We start from the raw sequence: 25897 nt of genomic DNA on the forward strand, positions 1-25897 counted from the left end.
ATGGTTGCTATATGGTATTCTCGGGTTCAGAGATGCTCTGGTTTGGTTTGCTGTGGAGCAAACAACAGAGGAGGACCACTGCCATTGTTTGGAGGCTTCCTGCTAACCACTGTTGGTAAAGAATTTTGGATTAGATGGATCCCCTATTCCTGATTGAGTAGGTCACGTCTTAAGAAGATATGAAGCCACTTTATAATCTCAGGCAATGATCTAGTACAGTACTGTCTACTCCAGCCTGCCCTTCCAGTAGCTGGAGACTCCCAACTCCCACCAGCCTCCCTTAGCACAGCCAGTGGGGAGAGTTACACTACAAAACATCTGGAGAACACTAGGTTGGGGAAGGCTGGTTTACTCTGAACAGTTACAGCTGTGTTACATCTTGGGCATAGGTCCCAGACCTGCAACCGAAAAATATTTTACGTCAAGATGCCATGTATGGAACCTAGAACATCTGCATGAGGGGAGAAAGGTGTTTGGTCAAGCTATCTTCTTGTTCATTTATATTTATTGCAGTTTGGGGGATTTTTAAACACTCTTTGTGCTTTTAGTGCAGAAATCCCAGATTCCTGCATGTGAAGCCTACTTGCATACTCATCAGAATTAAATTTAGGAGAGCCCTCAAACATAATTTTGCCCTTGGGGCTGCATGGGGTGTGTGTCTTTTCCTCACTCAGCTGGTTGGCAACCCGTGAGTACCATGATCAGCCAATATATAGGCAGGACAGAAAATCCCCTTCCTCATACCATGGATCATTACAGTCATGATTACCAGCAGACTGATAACCCTTGCTTGTGTGTATGGCCCTTTTGGAACTCTCACTTGGAAGCGCAGTATCTAAAACAGCAGGTGCTTATGTTTTAATAGCGTGCGCTATTACAGCCCAAACAACCTGGCTGAGCAGGGAATGGTGTAAGGAGCTGCAACCTAATGCATGATGTAAACAACAACTATTACAATATGCATTCGTGCTGAACAGAACACAACACCATCAAAGGACTGTAGAAGCTATTGCTAATTAATGGAACATGAATGGCTGATTAGATGACTTGAAATATTCGCCCACAACCTTGGCTAAAAGATCTGACAGCAGATCCCAGAATATTCTGCACAAAGCAGGCAGGAGATATTCCGCCCCCCCTCTCTGAATCATCAGTGTCTTGGCAGGTTATCAGTGAAATGATCGATGGGTTACTGCCATCAACAGCATTTACATCTCATCCATATGTACTTGAATGCCCGAATCACCCTCATGCAGGTTCCACCTCCTTGTCATTAGATCTTGCTTTCTTTGAAATATGTTGTGGTTAAAACACAGATGAAATATGCTGTGGCTAAAGCACAGCTTTTGAACAGGGAGGTTTGAAGAAACAAAAATAAAATACTAGAGATGGCTTTGGAAACCTCTGTATCATCATAGACCATTGATTGTTAACCCTCTGCACCCCTTCCCACTATGTCAGAAGTGTTAGGGGTGCCCTGTCTGACCACCACTTTGGTTCATTTAGAATGGAAGGAATGGCAGAGCTCCGGGAAATTCTGGATAACATTCCATCTCCCATTTTCTAACCTATTGTGCCTTCCTGATTACTGTGTGAGACAACAACATCCTCGCTGTAAGCTGTGACAAACAACGCATTACAATTTTTGGCACATCAAGCACAGAACATGAGCTTTATTTTGCCTTGCCGGCAGGCGCTCACCCCACCAAACACAGCAGATTCCATTGTTCAAAACAGTGTTAGGTCTAAGTGTCAGATCCACCTTGAAATCTCCCTGCCCCAACACCTGGTCATATCCATTTTGTAGACTTAAACAGACTTTACAGTCCCTCTTCCCTGAAAATTGTGCACCTGATGTGGGATGGGTGGTGGTGTGGGGGACGAGATCTCTTATAAATCACAGCATGAAACTACCATTTCCAGAATTCTCTTGTCATGAAAGGTATAAAACCAATGTGACTTTGCCATATAGATGGGGTCCTCTTCCTAGTTGCCTTTTCACTCCTCTGTGTGTTTTTTAGAAAATCTCAATTGCCTCAAAGTCCAATGTGTGTCTGGCTCTGTGGTTTCTACCATGTGGTTCCCTATAGATAGAACAGTCTTAACTCTTCTGTTAAATAAGCCATTTCTTTCTCCTCCTCTAAGGATCCACTTCTTCAGCAACTCCTTTGCTGAGCTTCACTTAGAATCATAGAATTCTAGAGTTGGAAGGGACCACACTTATCTGCCCCTTTACTGCCCTCTAAGTCTTCCTTAGCCTATTCTCTACTACCTATCTGTCAACCTCTTATGTCTCCACCCCCACCTATCTATCTAATGTACATGACAAAATTTGAGGTCAGGGATTCTTACCACTATGAGGCTTCTGCATAGCACTGAATCAGATGCTTAAACACCTCTTCCTATACAGGAATGACCTTACTGGGTTGGTGGGTGGAAGGGGATGAATGATTTCGGGACCAAGAAAATACCTCAAATTAATGAAACAATCAGAAACTTACAGTAGGATCCAGATTGTGTTTTCCTTTCTGTAAAGATCAATATTTATTTAATTAGCCAAAAGAATGGAAAGGGGCGGGAGAAAAGAGAAGCAGGGGAGGGGAAGAATCTAATTTGTGAGACATGATTTACCTTCTACAAGTTCATGCTGACTTGCACTTAACAAAAGTGCTTTCTTATTAACCCTCCAACTTTCTGCCAATGCAATCTTCCAAAACTTTTTTTTTTTTTGCTTATATCAGGCAAAATAATTTTACAAGGAGCAAAACATCTCTGAGTTGACTTTAAGTAAGTAAGAATGAGTATCTCCCTGTCCTTCACCATCTATATTGCGACTACACCCACAAATCAGATGGGCTTCTTAGTGTGCAAAGACAATGGATGAACCTAGACACATGTATTCAGGATTCATGAGAACTTCAAAGAGTCAAATTCCTGAGGCCTGGTTTATGAGGTGGAGAGTCACAAATAAGCAACTGAGCAAGTCCGGACATCAAGTTAAGTCTACCATTCAAGCCCATAGAACAGGGCTGGTCCAACACTTTTTGCTGCTTGAGCAGGAGGACAAATTTGGTGGTCCCCATTTCTAAACAACAAAGCTGACTTGACTGGCAGCTGAATCTTATTTCAACACTGACAAGGCACCTGAGGGCAGCAGGCTCACTTGGAGAACACAAAGTGTAGTCTTCATGGCACACACAGCTAGGAAGCTGCCTTTAACAGAGTCAGACTATTGGTCCATGTAACTCAGTACTGTCGACACCATGGGCAGCCAACATGGTGCCCTCCAGATGTTACCGCATTCACTATTTTAATGAAAAAGAAATAAGCAATGGGAGAGGGTAGGTAGGAGCTGTTTGGTTACATGGTTTGCACACGCTGTTGGAATACCATGCTCTTCTGCTACATGGGCATATGATCAATCCCACATTGCTTGCCTTCAGTGCAAATTGCCTAATGTAGGGGCCCTCCAGGCATTTTGGACTCCCAACAGAATGACCAGTGTTCAGGGAATGTAGGGAGTCTAGTGGTGCCATCCACCAACTGAAAGGCACCACATTACCTACCCTTGGTCTGCACGGACTGCCTGTGGCTCCACAGGATTTTAATCAGGGATATTCAAAGCCCTACCTTGAAATACCGTGGACTGAATCCGGGGCATTTCCTAGGAGACTATTTTTAGTACAGTTAGAGATCCTGTGTTAAAGAACTGTGACACACTAATTGTTCTGCATTCTTTAGCTGAGCCATAACATAAGCTTCACTTATGTTAGAGAAGTTTTAGAAATGGGGAGCATGCAGTCATAAAATCTCCCCTCCACACTCTGGAGGGATAGAGTTCTAGGGGGGTTGTACTATAGGATTCCTCTGAATTTGTTAGAGGAGACCTCTAAGTTTCCCTAAGTAAGTATACCTCAAGGTTTAAATTTCTTAGCTTCATGCATTTCATTTTTTGTGAAGAGAAAATTGCTGTTCATTGATTCCAGAACTTTTGACACACGGTTTCTCATCCACCAAGATCCACATCACCAAAAATGTGCATTAAACCATTTCTGGAACACAATTTTGTCCTAATATTAGGAGATTTAAGTTTCCCTTGAAAATTAACCTTTCTCCTCAGAAAACAAGCAAGAAATTATGTGAGGGAGCAAAATGGGCGATTCCTTACGTCTCAGAAAGAAATTGTCACTGAAGGCCAACTTAGCCAGTGCAGCTCTGGAAATAATAAGGTCTTGTTATTTTTCCAGACATCTGTTGGACATGTAGCTTGTTAATCTAGACTTCAAAATAATTATTGATGCAAAAGAGCTGGATTTGGGATTATCAAGGGTTAGTAACTGCCTGTGACACCACTGCCAATAAGGACAGGAGGAAACTCTCACTTGAGAGAAAGAGGCAGTTCTTCAAATGCAGACCACACAGGTGAAGAGTACATCTCTGTAGGCAAGGGAGCTCCATCAATGAACACGGCCTGAGAGAAGTGGGTAGGCCTGGGTTATCTATCCCCATTTGTTTGTTGGCAGTCGGTAAATTTTTCATTTTGAATTTGGCAGCTGCAGGTCAGGTAAGCTGCTTCTGAAGAATTTAGCTAACAGGCTCCAAAAACAAACAGGCTGATAAGATGAAGGGTTGCTTCCGGTTGCCAAAACCTATATTTCAGCTCTGACGGACATTTCTAAAAATTGTTTCAATGCAGTGGCACTAATTGAGAAATCCTTAAAAACATTCTTGCTTTTTCTTTATCGCCAGGGCCATTTGGAAGCCTTACTTGCCAAGGAAGCTCCGAATACAAGAGTGGCCTAATTGCAACCTGCTCCACTTTCTGTACCTGCTGCCTGTTTTTAAAACTATGAATAGCAATCTTTCTGCTCTTGCTCTCTGCAAGTTAATTAATTGCTTTTAAGAGGTATTTTCCCCTGCCTACAAGTTACTTTGTTGATTACAGATGCTGGGTGCTTTATTATGTGTTAATTACTACTGGGATACTTGCTAGCTTGTCAGGTTCATTTCTTGATAACAGAAATGCCAGATTTCCATTGAAAAAGAGGTTGCCAAGGCAACCAATACACTCTGGAGATAACTCTCTTTTGGATAGGCCTTCTAAGTAAGCAAAGAATGTGGTCACAAAAGGTGGTGTTTTATGTGGACATCGTCATAACAATCTATGGCCTTTTAAAGTGTGGGTGTGGGGGTTATTGCTTCGTTTCTTGTTATGTGTTTTTGTGTGTTTATACAGTAAACCGTCATGTGATCATTGGATGAAGGGCTGCATGGAAATTCAATAAATAAAAAACAAGAACTGTACAAATGCAGCTATTATTTGATCCCTTCTGAGAAGCAACATGGGAGAAAATTTGGATGGGCCATGGGAGAGGATAGGAAAACAATATTATGTATGTAAAAATACATGCAAACATAGCAGAGCACAGCCCAATGGTTGCAAATCTAAATCCTGAACCTTCAGTAGGATGCTGGGCTTATCTCCACAATTTAAATATTGATACACCATGGCCCTTCAGAAACATGTCTTAGTAATGTTACCTAGCATATATGTTTGCAATGAAGGTGATGTAGAAAGCAAGCTCACTCAACGATGGAGAAACAGGCTAGTCAACCACAGCAAGAAAACATCACTTAGTTTCAACCACTGCTCTTTGCATTGAGACTTGAACCCAGCTACACAATCAGAAGAACCACGTGGTAAAGTTCCTGCTGTACAGAACAATTTCAGTGCTTCTGCATAATTCCCTGCATGTCAAAGAGATGGCAAAGTTACCTACCCCACCTGTTTCAGCTGATCATGTAGCTCAGCTCTTAAGTATGCTAGGAAAACTTGCTGAAGCAAACTGTACCAAACAAAGGTTATGAGCCACTGGGATGCGCTGCAAATGAATTCAGTATATAACACAGACTTTTGGGCAGATGAAGCCTCTTACCTTGAATTCCATAGGTGTGTATTTCTCATTCTTGGGAGTTGTGTTGCCTTTGTAATGGAGATGATTGGGAGTGGTGGGATGGATAACAGTTGACTCCTGAGATTGCCTCTGGCAACGCTGGCAGTACACATAGATAACAAAGGTTAAGAGGCTAGAACCAAAGAAGCAGGAGACCCCTGTGGCAATTAGGTGGATGAGGCTGAAACCTAGAGAAGAAAGTGTGGTAAGAGATGCTGTGGTTAGAGACATAAACAAGAACAAAAACACTTTCAACAACAATAAATCACTCAAGAGGGTGATTTTCTGTTTCCTAGGCATAAGGAAAATGTGTTTCTGAAAGAAGCCAGTGTCTTGCATGGTAACACCCACTAACAGACGCTTCCTTCCCTTACTATCAAGTCTGCTCATCACAGTTCTGCTTCAGTGGCATCATACGCGCTTTCTTAAAGCTATTCCTTTCTCCTTCAATTGATACTGAAACTAAACATTAAGCTGACAGGCAGAGAAATGAGGTATACAAACAATACACAGCAACAGGTTCCAAAGAATGTGCATGTCATGGAAATTGGGAGGTGGGTAGTAAACTCAGAATTTCTCAAATCAGAAGAAAGAAAGGCCTTCTGACCTACCTAGAATGCACAAGGAATGAATAAGTGGAAGTGGCTGATAAGGTGTGGTAGGTCTAGGCTGGTTCCCTATTTGGCAAAGTGCTCTTGGGTGGGCCCCTCCTCTGTCAGGAGATTTACCTGGCAGTGGGTGACAGGGAGTAGTGGCAGGATTCTGAGCAGATACATCTAACTGCCATTAAAATTTCCACAATGCCCCAGAGTGTCAGGGACACAAATATGATTGCTAGGTGCTTAGATGAAAAATATGTATTTTTAAAAGGGGCCTAGAAGAGGCTTCAGCAGTAGCCATTTCAGGGCTCTGGAAGACCAAGGATGCTGAGCGCTCATGCTAGCACTGAATGGAAGCCTGCAAAATGCTACCACCACTGAGAAGGAGGAGAGCTCATTGCTTTTTCTATGAGACCTCTGCTCAGGGCAGCCAAGGCCGAGGACCTGCTTGGCGTTGCACAAGCCACCCCCTGGCTGCCTCCAATGTATGGTGGCTGCTAAGGATACAGGATTCCCCACCCTCCCACCCCAGCCTGGTTTTTTGGTCTCTGATCAGCTTCCGCTTCTCCAGCCATCTCTGAGAAGGAATTGCCATGCTGCCTTCTCCACTGAAAGCCTGCATGTGCTCTTGCTGATACTTTCTCCACTAGCCACAGAAAGGGAGGCTCCTGGGAGAAAAAACAGGATGCAGCAAGAACAAGGGAAGACACTGAATATTGCCTGGCTTGGTTTCTTGGTGAGCAATGAAAGCAGAACCTCAGCTGCAAGCTGACACCACTGACGCAGGTACCCCGTAAAGATTTCAAAGAAGAAAGTTCCTGGTGCATAAAACATTCCCCAACACAAATAAGTAGACATATAGATTTCAAAACGCTTCCATTCCAGTGGGTTACCAAGGAGATGTTCTACTGAGAAAGAGGAATGCAAAGGAGTAAACAACAACAAAAGCCAGTGACAAATTCTAAGAATCATAAAGTTGAAAAGTCACTTGAGGATAAGGTTTCCTAGGCCCTACTTTCAGCATCAATGTAACACTTTAACGTGGATTTTGCCAAGGTGAGTTGTAGTTGGTGAGGTGCTAAGAATTCTCTGGTGCTCTGGTACTGAGCAGCTGATTCCTCAAAACTATTCATCCTCAGTCCTGTCCCTTACAAGGTCTCTCTGCCTTTCAGCTGTGCCTCCATGGCACCTGGCTAAATATTTGAATAACATGAGCATTCTATGAATCTGCAGGCTGATGTTTCTGGTTTTGCCCATAACTCAGATTCCCCCTTGCTTCACTTGTGAGAGGGCAGCAGGCTGAATTTCTAATGATTATATCTTTGCCAGATATTCAGAGATGCTAAGGGATAAATAATGTCCCCATGCATTATATAAACAAATAAGACTGCAATGGCAGAAGAGGGCAGTGAAAATATCAATACCAATGCATAATGATGAATATAAGGTTAATAAGGAGACCCTGAGCTGAGGCACACACCTGGCAGGAGGAATGGGGATACAAGAAAACCAACCGTGCTGCTAATGGAACTGGAGTCTTAATTCCGTTGCTTCCCCTGCAGTCACACACACTAGACGGGAAGGTCTGCCGATGGAGCGTTTTGCCTTTTCTGTCATTGCTGTAATGCTTTTTGTACAGAGAGTGACTAATGCACAGACCAAGAGCTGTCCAAGCGGTTCGTCAGGAAAGCTGCTTACTTGGGGGGCTGTTGTGCAAACCACTGAAGCACCATGGTGCTTTTGGATAACCCAAAATCTGCTCCTGACAATTATATCTACTAGAAATTTGGTGATCAGTTTCATGACGGCTGCAACAAAAGCTTAAATCACCCATTGGCATGGTATGTACAGTATGTTTATGACTTAATAAGTCAAGATCTGCAACGAGCTGCGGTAGGAGTGCAGGGAGCTCGTTTCCATCTGCTTCAGTTATCTCTGCACAATTAGTTGAAAAAGCGAGAATTCTGCTCTTAACCATAGTTCCCTACTACAACTGAACTTTCAAAGTATCAGAACAAGTGCCTTGTGTTAGTGAAGCTGCTATTTTTCTCCTATTCAGAAAGATGGTAGGTATCAAAAAGCACAATGCGAGAAGCAAGGAAGGTTGCTTTCTCTTCTGACTCTTCAACTGACTCTGCTATCAAGTGACCTGCAGGAAATGCACAAAGAAAATGCAATTCCCTGAACTCTAAAGAAGTCAGATAAAATTAGTGGCATGGCAACTACTTTTCCGGTAATCAAGGTTTTGCATTGGCTGTCTAATCCTGTTTCCAATGGCAGGATAGCCATCGATTTTGCATTGGGTTCATTCGTAGAGACAACTTAAGAATTCACTGCAGTCTTATTATACGAGCTACCCTGGTACAAACTCAGATTATTACACGGTGAACTACTGAAGCAATCCCCGTGCATTCATTTCTCCCCCTCTCCACCCTCGAAAACCCCTGGTGGTGGGAATTGAGATGTGGGAATGCTCTTACACAGAAAGGGAGGGAGATAGGTATGTGTTGTTGTGTATATGGTGTGTGTGTGTGTGTGTGTGTGTGAGAGAGAGAGAGAGAGAGAGAGAGAGAGAGAGAGAGAGAGAGAGAGATTTGGTATGCTCGTTTATGCTTGTGCGGGAGAGAGACAGTAGCAACCAATGCTACTTTCACTTCAAAAGGTGGTTGGGTGCAAATCTCATCTTCCTGGGGGTGGCAAACACCATTCATAGACCTTTGTACATGGTAAATGCGAGACAAACACAGAAGCACCCACTACATTCAAAAGTGCTCAAGAAATTAAAACATTTATACAATTAACAAGGGATGTGTCAGATCCAGCCTGAGAAACTTTGCCAGTCTTACCAAAATTCTTTTTGCTTCCCCTTAAAAGCTTTGGAAGTTTCTCCTGAACAGGAACCCGTATCAATGTTTTGCTTATAATGAAATTCGGTGACAACTCTACAATTAACTAAGCGCTCAGGAAAATGAGGAATCTCTCTTCATCTTTTCCAGTCCATTTTAAAAGGAGCTGCAGTGGAAAGGACTGCGATCTCCCTGGTAATTAATTATTCTGAGATGCTCCCTCCCCCAAATTAAATTCTTATACCAGAAAACTGAATCACAGATACTTTCTCCCCTCCCTTCCTCCCCTCAGACAATCGGACTCCAGTGGAATTAAGGCTATCAACGGGATGTGAACTGCACAGATTAATGGTTGGGTTGATGCTTCCCAGAAAAGAGGAGTCATGTTAAGATAAAAATAAGATCTATAGTTAGCTGTACTCTACCTCCACAGTTCGTGCTCTCGTCAATGCTTGAGGCTGGCAGGATTACTAAACAAAGAGAAAAACAGTGGGGAGAAAAATGTCATTTTTGTCATCTGCGACATTGTGCAGGCAATTAAAATCCCTTTGCTCAATGCAAGGCAAGTTAATCTCTGCAGCAAATGGAGGGCCTCCCAGAGCTTTGGCAAAAAACACAGAATGTAATATAGTGAAAAAAAGTTTTAAAAAGAACATACTCTCTATTGCATGAGAAAATTGTCTGGATTGCAAACTATCCAAATACAACACAATAAGCGTCCTTAGAACTGTTTAATTCTGTCGAGAACTGTGCAAATTACAGAAATATAAATAGAGATATAAACAAAGACTCAAATGAGGAATTTAAGTTGTGCTCATAAAATACCTGAATAAATGTGAATATCGTATGATCCAATTCAAAAATATTTTGACCAATGTATGACACAGACAGATGACCTTGCTATCTAAGGATGTTTGTATAGCGTAGTTTATTCTGTGAACTTATTCTATAAATGATCAGTTACCTTGAATTACGTCCATCAGATATAGTGAGGACCACTGGTTTAGATGGCCTTTTAAAGTGTTAGACAAATGTATAGGTATTTCAGGAACTGAACAGAACCTGCATGTTCATATATCTCTAGATACCAAATAATGAGCAGAGGTGTCACACTCTTTCCTTTCTCATGGTCCTCCTAGGAACATCTGTCTGTCCTCTGCTGGAAGCAGCATGCTGGTTCTAATTTTATCGAATCCAGCACAACTTGCCTTGTGCATTTAATTTCTGTTTGTGGTGCAGAATACAAAACTCCCTGATTATATAAGATCTATTAGTCACAGAATCCTTCCCATCCCTAGATGGAGGTTAGCTATAATTCTAAACAATCTATAACTACACCAAAGTTACTGCCATTTCATTTCCACACATGGGATCCTAAAAATCCTCCCGAATCTCTTTCCTTCTGCAGGATGCATTCTCTTTGCATAACTGAACTAATGGAATACTAGTCGGCATTCAATATACTCACTGCCTTAAAAAACACAATCCTATCAATATTAAAAGTGGCAATCTTTTTAGTAAGTCTTTTTAGTAAGGCATCCATCTCAGCAATTAGTGGAGCCCTCTAAACCGAGCCCTTTCCTTGCTCATTTAGCATGCAAAGTTGCACCCACCTGGGATCTCATTGTACAAGCAGTCCTGGTATTGTGTGCTGTTCCCAGCACATTGGGAAGATCCTGGATTGTGGATTTCACAGTAACGACTACGATATTGGATCCCATCTTCGTTACACAAGCTCCATTCAGACCATTCGGACCAGCCTCCTTAAGAATGAGAGATAAGACTTAAGCATGTGGGATGATCACAATGTCAAGCCAAGAAAAAAAACATGAGGGATAAACAAAGGACAAAGGGTCACATAGTTTCTGAATATGGAAACCCAACTGAGCGTTTAGAAATAATGTCAAATACCCATGCTTTTTTGTTTTGAAAAGCATAAAGTAGACTGAAAAATGGCAAAACCAGTTGTCTAGTTCTGTGATTCAGAACTTGGAAAAATGCTCTGCAACCGTCTTCTCATCTGAGCTATTTTTTGGGAACAGACATACAGGTGAAACTCGAAAAATTAGAATATCGTGGAAAAGTTCATTTATTTCAGTAATTCAACTTAAAACATGAAACTAATTTCCAAATGAGATGCAGAAGTTGCTCTCATCAGAAAAGAGAACTTGGGACCACTGAGCAACAGACCAGTTCTTTTTTTCTTTAGCCCAGGTAAGACGCTTCTGACGTTGTTTCTTGTTCAGGAGTGGCTTGACAAGAACAATACGACATTTGAAGCCCATCTCCAGGATCCGTCTGTGTGTGGTGGCTCTTGATGCACTAACTCCAGCCTCAGTCCACTCCTTGTGAAAGTCCCCAACACGTTTGAATGGTCTTTTCCTGACAATCCTCTCCAGGCTGTGGTTGTCCCTGCTGCTTGTGCACCTTTTTCTTCCACACTTTCCCCTTCCGCATAACTTTCCATTATTGTGCTTCGATACAGCACTTTGGGAACATCCAACTTCTTCTGCAATTACCTTTTGAGGCTTTCCCTCCTTATGATTGCAATTACCTTTTGAGGCTTTCCCTCTCAATGATGGCTTTCTGCAAAACTGTCAGGTCAGCAGCCTTCCCCATGATTGTGCTTCCTACTGAACCAGACTGAGAGACCATTTAAAGGCTCAGGAACCCGTTGCAGGTGTTATGAATTGAATAGCTACTGCACCTTTTCTGAGATTGTTAATTTGGGGTTTTTATCAGCTGTACTCCATAATCATCACAATTATAACAAATAAAGGCTTGACATATCTCGCTTTGCATGTCATGAGTCTATCTCATATATTAGTTTCACCTTTTAAGTTGAATTACTGAAATAAATGAACTTTTCCACGATATTCTAATTTTTCGAGTTTCACCTGTATCTATCTATCTACCTATCTAATATCTATCTATCTATCTATCACTATTTATTAATCTATTTCAAAATTACATTTGAAGAACAGAAGAATTACATCAGTCCTGAAATCTCAAATGCATTATGAAAACATATCTTTTAAAAGAACAAAAATACAAAAATGATGGCATTATACAGAATAACAGCAATAGGGCTACCTTCACATAAATGTGTGTTGCACAGTGCTTCCTCGGTGTGCAGTCCAATGCAGATATCCTCCCCATTAGAGGGCGCTGGGTTGGTGCAGGTTCGGGTGCGCTGGTAGTGCCCTCCTCCACAAGTTGCTGAGCACTGAGACCAAGGAGTCCAGCAGGACCACGAACCTTTCACTAAGGATCATTCAAAATAAAACAATACAAAGATGCAGGCATACTTTTCACCCAACTGTTAATCTCATCACAATTAAAAAAACCCCAACCCAAATCATTATTTCAAGGAGAAGAAAGCTATGGAGAAGCTACCACGCTAGATGAATAGCATCCTAACTATTTGCCTACAAATACTTTTCCTCACTGATCACAAGTCCCTATTGGTTTCTTTCTCTGCCAAAATGATTTAAGTTAGTTCATTGCATTTCTGGCCCCTCCAAGCACATAGTTCTGAAAAAGGAGGGAAGGAATGGCTATGATTATAATGCAAAAGTAATGACTATTCTCACACATGCACATTTTTTGCAACATCCAAACAATGTCATTGGCATCAAAAAGCCAGACCATATTCCCCCCACATTTAATCTGGATTTACCCCGTCTGAGAAAAATCTGATACATTAAAAAAAAACCACACCTTTTGCCCACAATGTATTTGTGATATCTGAATGGCTCTTTACAATATTAAGCCCCTGTCTGAAAGTCCCCTGGGAAAGCACTTCAGGGTGCACAAAACCAACAGGTGTGGTTTGGAGGGTTGGGAAAGGGTGGAGAAAATGGGGAAAGGAAGGCTCCTTTACTGTTCTAATCCAGTAAGAAGCAAGGCCATAATTTCAAGGACTAGTTAACAAGGAAATAATATTTCCTGATTGCCAGTCAGGAAAGAGTAACCAATACTTAGAGGTGGGTAAGCCATATTGAAATAAGCAAATCTGGACCATGGAATGGTGAGCAAAGTCAAAGTACTAGATCTAATCTTAAACTTAAAGACACATCTGATTCTGCACAGCTCTAGCTTTACTAAAGGAGCAGAAAGTTCTAATGTTTTTGCAGCAATGAGATTTGGTTGCACCTTCTCTGCGTGCGATCCAAACTTTCTTTGCCTTTTGAGGGCTGAGCTTACAGCTACGTATGTAAAATGCCTTCTGCAAAAGTGCCAGCTCTAACATCAGGAACAATCATGCCATGCAGCAGGGTGAAGTGGTCAGCATTAGATGGCATCATGAGACATGAATTGGTTTGTGAATGGTGCAGCGAGACTTTTCCACATTGTTGGCCCTAGCAGGGAAAAAGGGGACCATATGTTGGCTCTGCTTCGGGCAGGAAAATGTCTTGGGCCAGCACAGGCAAACATGCCCTACGATGGCAGGGTGAAGAGTAATGGAAGAACTTCATAGCACGCTTCTTCAGCATGCTACTCACACTGAACAAAAGCAGGGAACGGTCACAGTATTTACCTGGACAGGGATGTGGGTTGCAGTCCTGATATTCCATTGCAGATCCTATGCAAGGTAGGCCACCGTTTTTTGGTTCTGGATTGGTGCATGTTCGCTTCCTGGTTCTGAAGCCCAGCTCACAGTCTCGAGAGCAAGATGACCACCCTCCCCAAAAGGACCACCCACCATTGATAATCCGAATAGAGGTCTTGCCGCTTTTCAGAAGGTCATCAACTAAAGCTGGGGGGCGGGGGGGGGGGGAGAGAAAGAAAAATATAGGAATTAAACACATGGAAACCCCCAGCTTTCTTCCCAACCTTGCAGCAGCAGATGTGGGCAAGGAGCGTTCAGACAATTGTATGGTGAACTATGTTCCCTTCCCAGCTTCAAGGCTAAGAGGAAGGCTGGACGACTGTGTTGCCTAGAGCATCTTAGCCATACAAGGTCACACTGGCACTCTCTCTCTCTTTCCTTCTCTAAAGTAAGAGATTTCTGTGGCAGGTGAACTGCCAAGGCTTCACGAGCACCCCAGTCACATGGGCACACTGGCAAGATTCCCTCCCCTGCAGGTGATCATGGCAAATATAGGTTACATTCATCACATAGTGAAGAAAAGAAACTGTGGTGCAGTAAATGAAATGAACCTGCTTAGCCCCACTCATGCCAACATGTGAGTGGTGCTAATGGTGCAGACACCATGCAGTGGTGGTGGGCTGGATGAGGGCCAATGCACTGAGCTTGAATCCTGGCAAGATGCAGGCCCTGTGGGCAAATAGTTATTGTATCCAAGAAATCGGACAATTACCTGCCCTGGATGGGCTTGCACTCTCTCAGAACGAGCAAGCAAGCACTCTAGGGGAGACCCAGGTTTCTTACTGGAGGACCTGGTGGCTAGGAGCACTTTTTATCAGCTTCAGCTAGTGTGACATTGGTTTCTGGACCAGGATAGTCTGATCACAGTACTTCAGGCACTTCTGATTGGATTACTGCCATGCAGGTGGATCTTCCCTTGTGTTTGGCCCAGGAACTGCAACTACTGCAGAATGATTGCCGGCAGGAGAGAGAGACCCTGCAGAGGGATGAGCTGCCAATTTGTTACTGGGTGCGTTACCGTTAATATATAAAGCTTTCAACACCTTGGGACCAGTTTGCTTGCCCCATATATACCCGCTTGACTGCTTCAATCCATGGCACCTCAATTATCTGAAATACCCCCACAATTGTGCTCTCAACCACACAGTCCTATCATGCGCTCCTGTAGTGTGCAATCACAGCAAGCTGAAGTGACCCCTATACTGCTTGATGTGTGAAGGGCATCTTAATAAACACGGAAATTAAGATTATGCACCTCCAGCAACACAGTGTTTGCAGGTGTGTGGAAAGCTCCCAAGCAAATTCCCTAATGCTCATCCATCCTTACAGAGTATATACTGTCTCAATCTGCTGGCTTTGATTTGCTCTGTTGCTATCAACATAGATCAGCATTTATCCAACCCTACGCTTCAGCTGCCCACAACCTCCAGCATGAATAACAAGAAGCTTAGCTTGGCACTCGTTATAATCTTGCAATCTGGCAGGACGTACAATCAGTGTCGCAAACAGCTGAGCCATCATTGGGGCAGAACCGACTCTCCGTCTTCTTCCTGCCAAACTGGAGGTCATGAGGGTCAGCAAGCTGAGCGCGGCAGGTGTAGCGGAAACGCTGTTCTTGACGAGCGCCACTCTGAGTGATGTTGGTGGGCATCCATGGAGTCCAAGGTGTGTTTCTTCGGACCTCTGGGCAGGCCTCTGGGCTGCAGGTTTTATACTCCTACAGAAATAGGAGGAAATGGCAGAAGGACCCAATTATTAGCATTTACTTGAGGGTTTGCAGCTTTACCAATGCACTTGGGGACAATGACATTTAAGGAACAATAAGATAAACCCCCCGAATATTTGACTCAAAATCACAAAAACCACTGAAGCAGTAACAAAGCTCAGAAGGTGTATAAATCAAGGTCTGATATTGCTTCCAGTTCTTTAACAGAATACGATGCTGAGGCGACAGGCCTACGCATGTGTTAGATAAAGTGCCCATACTCATGCATGCAAACGAATTCCATAGACAAAGGCCCGGTTGGAGGCGTTTCCATGCGCTCTGGCTTCCATCACGGTGTCCCATTGCGCCAGAAGCGGCTTAGTCATGCTGACCACATGACCCGGAAAGCTGTCTGTGGACAAATGCTGGCTCCCTTCTTACCTAGCCCCTAGGTCAATTACCTGTAAGCTCCCTCTCTTGTCTTCTCTAAGCAGAGGTGTATAGGACAAGTCCTAAAGAACTGAGGAAAAGAGAACATACGAAAACAGCAACAAAAGCCTATCTGAATGAAAACGTACCACAGCACAGCCTGGGCAGGAGTTTCCATTTTCACAAGACCTCTGCCTGGAGTGCACCCCTCCACCACAATTTGCGCTACATTTATTCCAAGGGCCCCACGAAGACCAGAAGATTGGCAATGGGCATGGACTGTTCTCATTGCAGAACCTGGATGGAAACAAAATTCCAGGGAGGGAAATAAGGAAACAATAATGCATGTCAGTGTCCTGGAGCACCCCAAAGGAAAGTTGTAAAAGACTCTGCAAGGAACTGTTCACACCAGGAAGAAAAAGGCTGACATCAGGTTGAGTAGAAATTCAGCTTCAGCACCACAAGTAAAAAGATGCAAGGCAGGCAGACAGAAAGAGTTAGTTGTACTTTAGACCCACTGAAATCAACGGGAAATAAATTTTGAGAAACTAGTCCTATTGATTTCAGTGGGACAAAAAGCATTACTTACTTAGTCTGGATCTAAGCCATTCTTGTTAGTGTCCATTCTGGAGGGGCTGGAGATTGCAGCAGGCTGGTTTATTTCCAATTTGTAATACTTGCATCTTAACTATTTAATTATTTACACAGCTTTATCAATGGCAACAACTTCTAAGTTGTTTGAATAGATGAACAAGGAATGAGATCTCTTTTGTTTGTTGTTTCGGAATTATGGTCACACAAGTTTTCTACCCTGTTTAAAAACTGTAATACTACTGTTTTTTTTCTAAAAAAAACACTGGGTGGTCATAGCAGCAGAGCAACATCCTAGGAGCCAATATTGACTTACGTTTGCTAAGTATAGCAAACTATCCTGCAAAAGACCCATAGATAGTTTATACCCAATGCTCACATTGTACCATTCTAATACAATTTTTTCCCCCCTGGCATTGCCTGGGTGAAGAAAATAAAAATGTTTTAAAAACAGATACATCTTTATAAGTGTGTATTGACAGTACTGTCCATTAACTTAGTACTTAAGCCTTAAAGCATGGCAAACTAATTTAGGCTAGAAATCCAGCTACTTGTAATTAAACTAGCCTCTTTAGGATCCCAAATTATCTAATAATCTGATGCCAATTACCCTGAAATAAATGGCTGAACTATATTATTGTTTAGCAAGTATTATACTGGGTTTAAGTAGCCAAGTCTTTATGAGAGTACAGCGAGTTGATAGATTTGATGGAAACTGGGCAACCATCACTGTGTATGTAACACAATGTTATCTACTGTCAGTATGCCCCCATCCTTCAGAGATTGTTTTGAATAGACTTATTACACAATTATTTGTGGTCCTAAAAACTGAAGTCTAGTAAGTTTGCAAAGCTAACTATCTCCCATTCTCTTTGCGAAATTTTCCTTTTTGTATAGGAAATATACATAGTTTGCTTAGTTTGTAGTTTTGTTCAATTTATATTCTATGCCTGCCATTTGTAACTGTGCTTTAAGGTTGTAAAAACTGCAAAAACAAAACAAGAAACCCACCACATAGTAGCATGGTCAGACATTACTTTCCAAACCTGGAATGAGCAGAAGCAAGGTCTTACAGCCCATTTATTATGCATATTTATTCCATGTCAGTTCCACTTTGTTCATTTGGACTTACCTCCCAGCCATTAAGGCTTGCATGAACCCACAATTTAATACAATCTCCCTGCCTCCTCTGCAGTTAGAAAGTAGTTTGGCCAAACAGATCATGTTCATCTGCCCCTAGGCTTTCTGGATCATTTTCCCAGGAACTCTGGTCCAGGTAAATGTGGCATTCAGCTGTGTTCAGCAGCACTTTCCTTGAGTTAATTTTATTTTTGTCCAACTACTTTTGCCCATTTTAAAAATAAGAAAGTGCTAGTTCCACTTCAGTCATCACATAATAGGATCACCATTGCTATCACTACTTCAACGGGAAAAAATGAAGTTATGTTTCCAGTAGTCACAGATCTAATCAAACATGAAGACACACAGACTAATTATACGAAATGTCTTTTGCATTTGCAATTCCTGAGCAGGTTTTTGTCTGGAACTTTAGCTGGGGTACTAACCATTTCATTTTATTTTTGGCCTGAGGGACACATTCATCAATGGCCAAACCTCCAAGGGCTGCAAAACAATGGTGTGTGTGGCCACTCCGCATTCTCACATGCTCAGACACACTAAGGCAAAAAGCTTCCCCTCAGCTAATCTATGCAGATCAGCTAAGAAGAGGGAGTTACCCCCGCCTCCCTGCTCATCAACTTGATGTCTGGGGGAGGGAACAACTTGTATTCCCACCCCCATCTCAGTGCTGCGTCCTTGTCCTTTTTCTTTGTTTTTTTGCCACCACCAAAATTGGTGAGGTCTTGGGGGCGTGATAAAAATTTGCTTGGGGAGCCAGATCAAACCTCAATTTTGAGCAAGTCCAGCTACAAAATAAGCTGGCTCTCCCCTTCTTGCCATGTTTACCAAAGAATCAGGCCTTTTAAAATAAGATTTACTTACTTTATAATGATGCATTGGTTCACAGCTACAGTAGCAGTAAAAATTATGCAGGCAAAATACTTATCTTTACATTATAACTAAAGCTGGACCCAAAGGAGGCATATCTGCATCCAATGCTGGTCAAAGTAAGATGGAGGGGGGGCATATTATGTGTCCCTTCCTCTCCAGACAGAAGGGGAAATGACATCACACAAAACCTCTCTACCAATTCTCTTTCTATGATCTTAGCCCCTTCTCATGATAACTATCAAGAATATGTATTTGTTAGGTTTGGCTGCAAATCTCCCACGAAACACACCCCTGGTTTTCTGACACTCAATACCTGTGACTTCCAAGCATGCTTAGGGTGGTTTTTATTTTACCCCCATGGCCCATTTTTGGCTCCACTTCTGTTAGCACTGACTATTTTAGTTTGCTGGTGTGGGGAGTGGCATGCCATCTAAAGACTATCAATCCTCCTATGAAAATGCAACATATGTGCAGTTCTCCTTTTAAATATGCATACTATTTTCTTTCTCTATTCATAGCATAGCATAGCATGTGTTATGGCTAGAGCATCCTTATGCTCTTATTTCACTTCTTGAGCAAATTTCTATCTCATCCTTCAGCACAAGAGCTCTATGGTTGGCTAACAGCTCCCATTCTGAATAGAAAAGCAGCAATATTATGTAGCACCATAGCATACTTCACTGAAAAATTCAGGTTTAGCAACCTCAACAGCTTAACAATGCCATACTTTCTTTAAGTTATGGGCCTTGTTTCAAACTATTATTTTGACATATGGGTGTGCAACACAGTAACATATTTATATTTATTTAAAAGGTCTGTAAGGCAGCTTTATATGCAAAAATGAATAATTATGAGAGCAATATAAAAACACAATATGACAATGATGAACCTAAAACACACATAACGTAAATGAAATGGTGAAGACTAGCAGCAGCAGAAGTAGAAGAATACAATAAATCACAATCTCATTCACAAAAGGCTTGGGGGGGGGTGAGAATTAGTTTTTTTTACTTGTTCCCTAAAAGATTAAAGAATGGGTGCCAAACAGGTGTTTCTGAGGAAGTGTTCCACAATCAGGACAAGACCCTATCCCCAGTTGCCACCTGCCTAACCTCTACAGGTAGGGTCACCAGGAGCAGAGGTCTTAGACGATGATCTCAGTGAGTGGGCAGGTTCATATGGGAGAAGACATCTGGGATGGGTCACTAATCCATGTGGTGTAATGAATCCTTCAAAAGAAAACACAAGAGCTCTGAGCCAAAAAAAAAAAAAAAGGTCTCATAGAAGTTTAGGGATGGGGAACGACTCTCACCGCTCCTCTCTGCTTTGTCCGACACAGACCCTGCCTCCGTATCGCGGAGCAGGGTTGCTGCACGACCTCTGACGGACCTGAAAGCCAATCCCACAGGAAGTGCTGCAGGGGGCCCAGGACGACCATGGTGTCCAAGCTCCATTCCTGACAGAGGGGAGGGGGAAGGAAGAAAGATAAAACATGGCATCTGGGTTAATTCTTATTTTTTCAACTTTAACGCTAAGCTCAACGCTGCTGGCTCTGGAGTACCAACAGGTTGCAGAGACTGACTAGCACTACGAAGCACGCTTCAATAGAGGTTAGCCCAAGAAACAGACAGAGATTAGGGTTAGAATTCTGCATGTACTTTTTTTTGAGTCTTCCCCAACTTTTAAGTTTGAACAAACAAAATCCATGGCAATTTCATGTTGAACAGATTTAAGCCTATGCTAAACATAATAAGGGCAGGCGAGGGTTACATTTTTCTACCCTCCATTACTCATAAATTTGCAAAGTTTTGTATCATTTCTTGAGTTCCTTATGAAACCTTTTTTTTAAAAAAAAGAAAGATGTCATGGTGTTGTAGAAAAACCTGCAGAATCAAATATGTGGGGTGCTGGAAGGGGCAGAATTACAAAGCGTTGGGCATAAGAGATAAAAGATGCCCTGACCTCACTTAGGCAACTTCAGAAGCAGTATTTGCTACACATAATAAAGCTTTATAAGCACCGAATCATTTATTTATTGTATTCTAAAGGCTCAGAATGCATTACATTTTTAAAAAACAACAATGAGAAACTAAAAAATAGACATACTGTAATTGCATAAAATAAAAAACACAAGCAGTTTAAAACCTCAGTTAGTATTTCCTTAAGCATAAAGACAAGACAATTTATTTTTACGGACATTTGAAGATTCAGGGAACACTCTTAGGATTAATAGAGCATTCTATTGGTGGACCTGGAATATGACAAAACAGACTGCTAAACCATCTGTGAGGTGCTATTTCTCAAGAAACGTTCCTCCAAGTTCAGGTGTTCTCCTTGCCCAATACTTGTTCAAATTTCTCTCATTTTACATTTGCCTTTTAGCTCACAGAACCCTAGATTCCCAAATGATGTGTTAATGTCAGGGCCCATTTAATAAAGGAAAGACAGATACTGTGGTGGTCAATTATTTTGAAAATGATTGGAACATATTCTTCTTTCTTAGAGTAGGTATGTGTCTTTCCTTAGAAATGCAGAGTCGCAACAGAAAAGACATTTCAGGGGCAAAGTTATACCCAATCCTCATCCAACTCCAAATAATTGTTATTTTACCAAATGTAGTTTCCCTTTTGCCATAGCACACTCCTGCTTTTCACCTCAGTGGTCCTGACCAAGTGACAGAGCAACTATTTTCTACAGTGCATTCTCAAGTCCATATCACATGCTGTCCTGTTTCTTGTGGTCCTGAAAGTTGAGCTGGTGAACAGATGTGTTGATTTTCCAAGAATTGACTGAATTAATAAAAGTGTTTGGCAACCAGTGGGTACCCGGCAAGGCACCAGCTGCAGCAGGAAGCTTAAATTAAAACCTGCATAGCCTTCATGGTTTTCAAGTCCGTTATCAACTCTCCCATTCTTTTGGCACGGTTCTCTTTTCTTTCATAAGAAGGTGAGGAAATAAAAAAGGACTTCCATACAAACTGTGATATAACCCATGTTTTGCCTATTGTTTCCTTGACTGTCTAAGAAAGACATGGTACCCAAAACTTAAAATATGTGATTACAATAAATGAATAAATGCTTTCTATCACATCCCTGAAAGTGGGTAGGGGGAAGCCACAGAAATCAAAACCACCAGTATCCAAAACTCAAGTAAGTAATATATTTCTAAAATCATTCCATGTTTTGTGTGTAGTTTTAAACCCTTTTAAAATCATCCATCCACATAGCAAAACATTTGATTAGCCAAATGTTTTGGATAGTTGCCATGTCATTTGGATAAATGAAGTTCAACTGTATATGCACATATTTTGTTTTGAAGATTAAGATTTTTAAAGGAGGAAGTCTCAATTTATGTTCAAAGTGTAGACAATCTTCAAGAAGGTTTTCATCAGCACTGTGGCATTTGCAATCTTAGATCTCATTTATAACTAAAACTCTTATTTAAACTTTGTAATGAAAGCCTAGCAATGCCATACGAAGACAGTTAAAATTGAAATACTAGACCTGCAATGAGTGTAAGATGATCATATGGCTGTATTTCTTAACAGTCACTGAATTTTAACACTGAATGCATTTCTCATCCACTTCCTACAGGCTAATCTTGTGGTATCCCACACTTTTGGAGATCATGTTGTTGGCAATGATTAAATGATTGCATCAGCTGCCTTATGTCTCTTGCAGGCTAGAGGATGCTCCACATGGTAGAATTCTACCAGCTGTAAGAATGGCTGATCAAGAGCATAGAAAATGTAAAAGAAGATTGATCCACAAAGGCCCACATGCTTGCACTGGTATGCCTTCAAATTGCTAGGTTGGCAGAAGCTGGGACAGAGCAACGGGAGCTCACCCCATCGTGCGGATTCGAACCGCTGACCTTCTGATAGGCAAGCCCAAGAGACTCAGTGGTTTAGACCACAGCAGCATCCACATCCAGCAAACACAGATAGTAGTTGCTACACAGAAGTGTCTACACAAGCCTGAAGAAAAAAGACAGACTAAATCCTGCCAGCTGTGACAGATAAGATGGTCAAATTGCACAATGGCATCCCTACAGCTTACAGTGTGTGTGCATGTGTTTAGGTCTCCCCAAAATAGTTTCTCCTAATCTAAATTGGATATGAATGCAAAATGGTCAATAAAGATATGTGATGGGGACCATGAAAGTGGGGAAAAACACACACACATGCAATGTGGTAATGATGACATTGATTCAGGGAGCACAACAGATGCGAAAGCTAGCTCTCAGTGATCCACAGCAAACAAAAGGGCTGCCAGTTGAACTCAGCAAGCTACACAATATCAGTTGTATTAACAAGAATAGGCTGAAGCTGCCCATAGTGGCTGGGGCAACCCAGTCAGGTGGGCAGGGTACAAATATAGTAGTAGTAGTAGTAGTAGTAGTAGTAGTAGTAGTAGTAGTAATGCTAATAATAAATGACTGCATTATTATTATTATTAGCCAAGCTTTAAATGATCAGCCATTCATTTTTTTAAAAGATTGTTTATACTGCTTTCACTTGTTTCAGTATTTAAACAGTGTTAGGATTCCCATGATGCCATCTGTTAAGAGAGAACTATCAGAAGAAGCAAGGCGTAACAATTGATTATGTTTTTATAATTTAGTTGTACCGCAGGCAATGTGATGTATTACTTTAATGAAGTTAATGCAGCTTTCTTGGTCAAACAAAGCAAAACTACGTGAACTCCTGCAACTTGGGGTGGGGGCAGCGAAAGATAAATCTATCCTTTTCTAATGTTTTATATCTGCGCTGGGGAATCTGTGGCCCTTCATATGATGTTGGGACTCCAGCTCCCATCGGCCCAAGGTGACCTGGCCAATGGTGAGGGCCGATGAGTGTGGCAGTCGACCAACATGGGGAGGACTGCTGGTCCCCATTACTGGTTTATCTGCAACAGTTTGGAAGTGTGAGGTACATAATGAATATACTAGCTAGATGTTCTGTGGCAATCACTATTCTGATCACTGCTATCACAACTGACTGGAAGAACCCTTGTAGTATGAAGTGGTGATTCTATAATTCAAACTCGTAATGGGGGGTGTAATGGGGAAGAACCAAGGGTGGCATTTATTCCAGATTAATTGCTCCAATCTATAAGTGAGACTTTGAAAATGATTTCTTTGCCAGTAGTTTCACAGTGTCAGGTTTCCTAGTAAACTCACTTGGTATTTGAGAAATCCCTCCAGTGACACAATATTTATTTTTATTATGCTTCTATCCCTGCCCTTCCTCCAATGAAACGAGGGCAGTATACTTGGCTTCCCTCTTTTATCCTCACAGCAACCCTAAGAGGTAGACAAGGCTGAGAAATAGTGGCCTCAACTATCCCAGTGAGTTTCATCCCTGTGTGGGGATTTGAACTAGTGCTCTATACAGCAGAATACGAAAGTTGTAGCAACATTGCTTCTTTTCCTGTAACCTCCGCTTCCTAATTTTAAGTGACTTTTGTGCTCTGTAGGTGAGTTTGACTAAGAAAGAGGCAATAACAGTCAGTAGACAGATGAAAGGAATAACTTTTCACTCTTCCTGCATATACAAGATATAAAAGATGTTCAGGTACCTTGAGCAATTTGCAATCTCTATCCTGGCTCCTTCACAGTCACGTCCACCACACTGAGGCTGAGGGCTGTTACACGACCGCGATCTGCACATGCAGGAGCCTGTGCTGTCACCATCCGAGTGTTCACACGGTTGCCACGGGGACCAGGCCCCCAACTGGCCATCCACCATCAGATTTTTCACCTAATTTAAATAAAGAGAAGTCATCACAGTGAGTCTATGCATCTAAGTTGCCCATGAGGGCAAAGTTGCAGTCGAGGCAAGGAGATGCCGGAGAATCTTTCCTACCCCTCTCTAGAAAAACACAATGTCAGTACTCCCTCACAATTCCACGCTGCATACTGCAGGCAGATATTCGTATTTAGAATAACATAAACTAAGGAATGAGCCCTCACTACCAGGGCCAGCCCTATCATTAAACAGAGGAAGGCTATTCCTGCCTCAGGCAGGAGATGCTGAGGGATGGGCTGTAAGGTGGAACAAGGGACAGAGTTGTGTGTGCTTTGTGTCCTGCTCTGTACATCCCTAAACTAGCCCACTGCCCTCAGGTGTAGCAGAGAATGCAGTCCTGTTGCCAAATGGAAAGTAATATTTAACTCATTCAATCAATCAATCAATCAATCAATCAATCAATCAGATTTTACATCTGAAAGGGAGAGTGTACCAGCTTGTCCCCTGCCTGAGGCAGCAAAATTTCTTAGGCCAACCAAGTTCACTACACAGTCACTGTGTATGCAGTACCCTAGATATAAGTGAATAAATATCCAATGAGAACAGAAGACTTAAATGAACTGCACATGTTCTTAAGGTCTGATTCTGAACTCTTCATTTCAGCTGAAATTTAAAAAGCAGTGGCAACCACTTCAGTTTGTGGCTTCCACATTTCAAATCAGCATCATTTTGGCCACAGTGCTATATGTGTGTTGTACCAAAGTGCTTCATCTGTGCTAGATAACTTCCGCTACTCCCACAGTGCACCCCTGTGTGATGCTGACTGCACACAATATGACACCGCAGGTACAGAAGGTAAAAAGGATTTGGTTTTGGAGTTCCACACATTCCTCTTAGAAGAAGCTTTTGCCCAGGGGCAGGCAACCTAAGGCCCAGGGCACAGATGTGGCCCAATTGCCTTCTCAATCCAGCCCCCAACGGTTTGGGAATCAGTGTGTTTTTACGTGAGTTGAATATGTCCTTTTATTTAAAATGCATCTCTGGGTTATTTGTGGGGCCAGCCTGGTGTTTTTACATGAGTAGAATGTGTGCTTTTATTAAAAATGCATCTCTGGGTTATTTGTGGGGCATAGGAATTCATTCATTCCTCCCCCCAAAAAACATAGTCCGGCCCACTACATGGTCCGAGGGACGGTGGACTGGCCCACAGCTGAAAAAGGTTGCTGATCCCTGCTTTTACCTCTCAGGGGAAATAGCACCATCCACAGTTGAAGCAGCAAAGCAAAGCTAGAGGGGCACTTGCCCGCAGACCAGCTTGTCAGCTGCCATTAATAGTTGTACATGTTTATTTTTGTAGAGAGGCACTTTCTCCATCTCACAAGAGAATCAAAACACTATACCT

General features: G+C 42.1%; 1 protein-coding gene across 9 annotated transcripts in view; it reads right to left on the reverse strand.

The window, feature by feature from the left end:
• The window catches only part of SEMA5B (semaphorin 5B), a 353564-nt gene that overhangs the window by 12285 nt on the left and 315382 nt on the right, over nucleotides 1-25897 (reverse strand). For 8 of the 9 annotated variants that reach the window (XM_083734995.1, XM_083734993.1, XM_083734992.1 and 5 more), the window contains 9 exons: nucleotides 24326-24507; nucleotides 20059-20202; nucleotides 16295-16442; nucleotides 15503-15728; nucleotides 13940-14158; nucleotides 12493-12663; nucleotides 11013-11162; nucleotides 9825-9869; nucleotides 5937-6142 (listed from right to left, as the gene is read on the reverse strand). In XM_083734995.1, the coding sequence (XP_083591121.1) occupies nucleotides 5937-6142; nucleotides 9825-9869; nucleotides 11013-11162; nucleotides 12493-12663; nucleotides 13940-14158; nucleotides 15503-15728; nucleotides 16295-16442; nucleotides 20059-20202; nucleotides 24326-24507 (1491 nt within the window). The remainder of the gene's footprint in view (nucleotides 1-5936; nucleotides 6143-9824; nucleotides 9870-11012; nucleotides 11163-12492; nucleotides 12664-13939; nucleotides 14159-15502; nucleotides 15729-16294; nucleotides 16443-20058; nucleotides 20203-24325; nucleotides 24508-25897) is intronic. The other variant, XM_083735000.1, reaches the window with a different exon arrangement.

Source organism: Podarcis gaigeae, assembly GCF_964106915.1.
Source record: "Podarcis gaigeae genome assembly, chromosome: 1".
Classification (NCBI taxonomy): Eukaryota; Metazoa; Chordata; class Lepidosauria; order Squamata; family Lacertidae; genus Podarcis; species Podarcis gaigeae.